The 5663-nt window shown below is 44.2% G+C and overlaps 1 protein-coding gene across 1 annotated transcript; it reads left to right on the top strand.

Moving 5' to 3' along the window:
• The first annotated feature begins 446 nt into the window (after positions 1-446).
• Positions 447-2009, top strand: LOC131641637 (uncharacterized). The gene has a single exon (XM_058911937.1). The coding sequence runs from the start codon at positions 447-449 to the stop codon at positions 2007-2009; it is 1563 nt and encodes a 520-aa protein (XP_058767920.1).
• The last annotated feature ends 3654 nt before the right edge of the window (positions 2010-5663 follow it).

The following is a 5663-nucleotide window of genomic DNA, read 5'->3' as shown; positions in this document are numbered from 1 at the left end:
ATCAATGATCATATTAACAGGTACATTGTTGGTGACCGCTGTTCTTGTTCGTGGGTTACCGCTGTTCTTGTTCGTGGGTTACCGCTGTTCTTGTTCGTGGGTTACCGTTGTTCTTGTTCGAGTGTACTATTGGTTCCTGTTCGTGGGGTACTATGGTTCTTGTTCGAGTGGTAATCTGTGTTCCATTCCAGTGTGTTATTGACTATGGGCTTTGGTTCCGTGGATTGATATTCCGTGTTCCGTGTGGTATACCATTTGGGGGCCGAACCTTTGGCTTTATACTATGTGTGCTACCGGCAGTCCAGAATGCCTGGTGGGCGGCAACAAGCCCCACCATTCTGCATCATAGCATATTTATTTCCAAAAGAAACGCAAAAAAAAATATGTATAACAAGCATTTGCATGTCATATTTTCAGGGACATTCAGGAGTTCATTCAAGTTGAAGATGGACACTCCCATTGATACTATCAAGGAAGCAAAGAGACATACGCACACCTACAGCTTCTTCCGAGAGCCGTTGACCGCATTAGAGGGCTTGAGTTCGTTAATGACCGCTTTCTGCCTGAAGAGTTTCACGGATGATTATGGGAATATCTTGACTTTGTTGGAAACCGTGGTTGATACTCCTGCTTTGCAAACCTTGATGCAATTCTATGATCCTGAAATGAGGTGTTTTACGTTCCAGGATTACCAGTTGGCTCCGACATTGGAAGAGTACTCTATCATTCTTAATCTCAAAGTAAAAGACGAAGTGCCATTCATCGACGTTCCAAAAGAAGTAAATTTCAAGTTGATCGCTGCTGCTCTTTATTTGAGCATAAAAGAAGTATCTGATAATTGGAAGTCGAATGGAGGTGTCTCGGGGTTCTCTTTGAAGTTCTTGGTGAGAAAAGCTAAAGAGGAATTTGAGAAAAAGAATTGGAACGCATACAATGCATTGCTTGCTGTGGCTATTTACGGGATTGTGATGTTCCCAAATGTTCCCAATTTTGTAGACTCGGCCGCGGTACACATCTTCATGGGAAAGAATCCTATTCCTACATTGTTGGCCGATACTTATTATGCCGTTCATTCCCGATATGAGAAACGTGGATCTACCATCACTTGTTGCCTTCAGTTGTTGTTCATCTGGTTCCTCTCTTTGTTGCCCAGCAAAGGACCTTTTGTGAAGACAAGGGATACGCTCAAGTGGACACACAGGATTATGTCACTTACTTCTTATGATATTCAGTGGCAAAAGTATCGAATTAACGTTTCTGAAGTGATTGTTGGGTGTGGTAAGTTCGATAATGTTCCTTTGGTTGGTACTAGAGGTTGCATCAATTACAATCCCGTGGTATCCTTGCGTCAGTTGGGGTATGCGTTGAAAGACAAGCCGGCGGATCACTTGATAGCGGAGACAGTCTATTTTGAGAAGGGGTCGGATCCAGAAAAGTTGAAGGGGATAATTGTGGCTTGGAAGAAGATCCGTAAGCATAACGGAGCCCATTTAGGGAAGAAGGAATCACTCGCCTTGACACCGTATATTGAATGGATTATAAAACGGGTCGGAAACTTGTTGCTGCCATATGATAGGGTTGCACCACTTCAAAAGCAACCTCCTTTGATTCTATCCGAATTTGTGCCAACAGAACTTTACAAGGATGCTTTGGTTACCAACTACAGGTTGCATGAAAGAGAGCAAGAGACCAATTTGAAGTTCTTTGAAGAGAGAGATGCAAAGATGAGGTTGATGCACCAGCTCAAGCAAGTCGAAGGCGCAAGTTCAAGTCAAGCTAGTACCCGGAGGCGTCCCTATGAGTTGCTAGAGGAAGATTTGCACCACAAGCAGCAAGAGTGTCTACAGTTACAGAGATCAGAGAGTAGTCTCAAGAGGCAGAAACGGGATTCAAATAAACATCTAGCAGAAGAGAAAGCTAAGACCGCTCGACTTGAAGAAGAACTAAGAAGACTTCGAGCCCAACGGAGAGGAGATGGAGGAGCTCATTCTGTTGCCAGGCGATCCTAGTATCATTGTGGGGTGGATTTGTTTGATCCATGATGGTGGATTTGATGTTTATGCTTGATATTTGTCGCCCATGTCCAGGATTGTTGGATGGGGTCGCATTTTGATGTTCTGGATTTCTTTTGTATGCCTTATGAGCACATTGTGACACGGTTATGTGTTTTATTTGTATGAACTCAAATTCTCAGTTATGTTTGAATGAAATATGCTCAGTTTGCTGAATTATTCTCGTGTGCAGATTGTTATTCAAATATATTCGGTATCAGGGTTTCTATGTCCTATCTGAAAGTGGGATGAACTCTTGGATACCTGAAAATTGACAAACATTTCATGCATATCATCCATATATCATACATGTCATATATTTGCAGGTTTTGCAGGTTTTATTATCTTATGTCTCGCTGTTTTGTTATCAGAAGGAGTTCTAAGACGGCTAATCACCCGTATCCGACTAGGAGCAATCAGAGAAGGAAGATGGAACAGATTCAGGAACAAATGGCAGAGATATGAGCTCAACTGACAGAGCAGCTGAATGCGCAGATGGCGCAGTTTATGGAAGCATTGACTAATGTGACCAAGGGGCAGGATGACTTGCGGGTTCTCGTCGAGAACTCCAGAAGGGTTGAGAATGGAGGATATCCAGGGCTGTTTGACGATGTGTCTGGTAGAATTGACGATCATCATGATCCGAATGAGTTTGATCACGTGGGAGGGCACTATAATCCTTTCAATCAGCATCACGGGTTTCCACCTCCACCTCCGTCTCGTCTGTTGGGAAGGAGAGATCATCAGAACTGTAATAGTTTGGATTTCGATGTTGAGAATTTTGACCAGGTATCAAGGCATAGTGCTGAGGGTGCACATGATGAAGTTGAGAGGTATCGTCTGATTGAAGAACGTCTCAGAGCTGTTGAAGGCAAAGGGGTGTTAGGCATGGATATCAATGACTCGGGGTTGGTTCCTGGTGTGAGGATCCCACCAAAATTCAAAGTTCCATCTTTTGACAAATACAATGGGGCGACTTGTCCTATGACTCATGTCAAAGCATACTATCGCAAGATGTCAGTTTATTCTGAGGATGAGGGTTTTCTAATGCATTTCTTCCAGGATAGCTTGGCTGGAGCTTCCTTGGAGTGGTATGTTCAACTTGAACGCACCCATATCCATTCTTGGAGAGATCTTGTGGAGGCTTTCATTAAGCACTATCAGTACAATGTTGATATGGCACCCAACAGGACCCAGTTGCAGAGTTTGGTTCAGGGGTCTAAAGAATCTTTCAAAGAGTACGCTCAGAAATGGCGTGAGTTAGCCGCAAGAGTTCAACCACCGATGACTGAACGTGAGATGATTGACATGTTCACCAGTACTTTGTCTGGACACTATTACTTGGCTTGCAGTGCTTCAGCTAACTTTTCTGAAATGGTGAGATATGGTGAACGAGTTGAGATGGGTCTAAAGATGGGGAAAATTCAGTTGGGAGCTTCTTCTAATTCTGCTGGTGGTAAGAAGCAAGCTGAAGGTTATGCCAGAAGGAAAGAAGGAAATGCGGATGCCATATATGGAAGAAGGGGTTCAGGGAGAAACAATTCACAGGTTAATGCTGTCATGATCCCAATACCACAACAACAACAACAGCAGGGACAACGTTCCAGTAATGATCGCTATCCTCCCAGGACTAGGCCTCACAGAAAGATTGATCCGATTCCTATGACTTATGCTCAAGTGTTGCAACATTTGCTCAAGATTGAGAAGATTACTTTGAGAGATGCTCCGAATGCTCCGGACACACAATCTCCGAATTACAATGCGAACGCACGATGTGCTTTCCATTCAGGTGCCGCTGGGCATGATACCGAGAGGTGTATTGCGTTGAAGAACAAAGTCCAAGACTTGTTGGACCAAAAGATTATTCAATTCACTCCTACACCCAATATTGTCAATAATTCGATGCCTGCTCACGGAGGTTCGGGTGTGAATGCCATTGAGAGTGAAGAGATAAATGTTGTATCTAATGTGAGCTGTTTGACTTTTCCTCTTGTATCTGTGAAGCAACATCTGATTAATAGCGGTATCTTCCCGGGCTGTGGTGTTGATTGTGAGAAGTGCAAAAGTCAACCTGAAGGTTGTGATGATTTGAAAGGTATGGTACAAAAGCTGATTGATGAGGGTCCTATCGAAGGTTGAGAGGTGCGAAGATTAAGGATGGTGAAGTGTCTGTGATCTCAATTCCTTATGATCCGGTTGTTCCAATATGTATCCAAGTGCCTATTCAGATACCTGTCAGTATCCCGTATGAGGAACAACCAGCAGCGTTGATGATTACTGTGCCAGGGCCTATTCCATATGAGAGTGAGAAGGCCATCCCTTGGCATTATGGTTCAGATGTATATTACTATGGCACGAAGGAGGAAGGCGAGCCATCTAAAGAGAAGCTTGTTGAGGCCTCAGTTGCAAACACTGATAATTTCGCCGGTACTGGTAGGATCACTCGCAGTGGTAGGGTGTTCTCCCCTCAGCTCGTTCAAAACAATGCAGATGCTTTGGCTAAGGCCAAAGGAAAACAAGTAGTGCCTGATGTCCAGAATTCTCCGATTCAGAGTGGGGCACCTGATAGTGCTGTGTCTTCCAAGGATGTGGAGGAATTATTGAGAATCATCAGAAAGTCTGATTACAAGGTTGTTGAGCAGTTGGGTCAGACCCAGTCAAAGATTTCCATTTTGCAATTGCTGATGTGTTCAGAAGGTCATAGAGATGCTCTCTTAAGAATTCTGAATGGTGCTTACGTCCCGCATGAAATATCTGTGAATCAGTTAGAGGCGGTAGCCAATAATATTTCCGCTGGGAATGGTTTGGGATTTACGGATCGTGATCTTCCTCCGGAAGGGAGAAACCATAACAAGGCTTTGCATATTTCGATTGAGTGTAAGGGGACGACTTTGTCCCGTGTTTTGGTCGATACTGGTTCTTCCCTAAACGTGCTTCCCAAATCGGCCCTCATGCGAATTGACTATGCTGGTGTTGAGTTAAGGCCGAGTGAGTTGGTAGTGCGCGCCTTCGATGGTTCAAGGAGGTCTGTGTTCGGAGAGGTAGATCTACCAATCCAGGTTGGTCCTCAGATCTTTACTACAACCTTTTATGTAATGGACATTCAACCTGCTTACTGTTGTTTGTTGGGACGACCGTGGATTCATAAGGCCGGTGCTGTAACATCCACTCTTCATCAAAAGTTGAAGTATCCGGTTGACGGTAAAGTGGTGACAGTTTGTGGTGAGGAAGATTACATCGTGAGTCACTTGTCTTCTTTCCGGTATGTGGAGATCGAAGGTGAAATACATGAGACGCCATTCCAAGCGTTTGAAGCTGTAAATGCTGTGAGAACTCCTCCTTATGAGATAACGAAGCCAGAAACAATTATGTCCTCTTTGAAGGATGCTCAGGTTGTCGTTGAGATTGGAAGAGTGGAAGGTTGGGGGCAAGTAATTGACGTGCGTCCCAAATTTGATAAGAATGGTCTGGGTTTCAATCCTGGAAGGCAGAATGCATCGCCCAAGTCTGGTGTCCTTAGCCCGATCAAGTTCGTGAGTGGGGGTGTCATTCAAGACGGTCAGGTTAACGCCATTGTCAATGGTGAAGAGGTGGATAGCGACTGTGATTTTG

The sequence above is a fragment of the Vicia villosa genome, unplaced genomic scaffold (genome assembly GCF_029867415.1).
Source record: "Vicia villosa cultivar HV-30 ecotype Madison, WI unplaced genomic scaffold, Vvil1.0 ctg.003894F_1_1, whole genome shotgun sequence".
NCBI lineage: Eukaryota > Viridiplantae > Streptophyta > Magnoliopsida > Fabales > Fabaceae > Vicia > Vicia villosa.
Note: the sequence above shows the minus strand (reverse complement) of the source record. Positions and strands in the feature narration are given on the sequence as shown.

What these genes read in the sequence shown, in the direction of transcription:
- LOC131641637 (XM_058911937.1), top strand. Translation starts at nt 447, where the DNA reads ATGGACACTCCCATTGATACTATCAAGGAAGCAAAGAGACATACGCAC.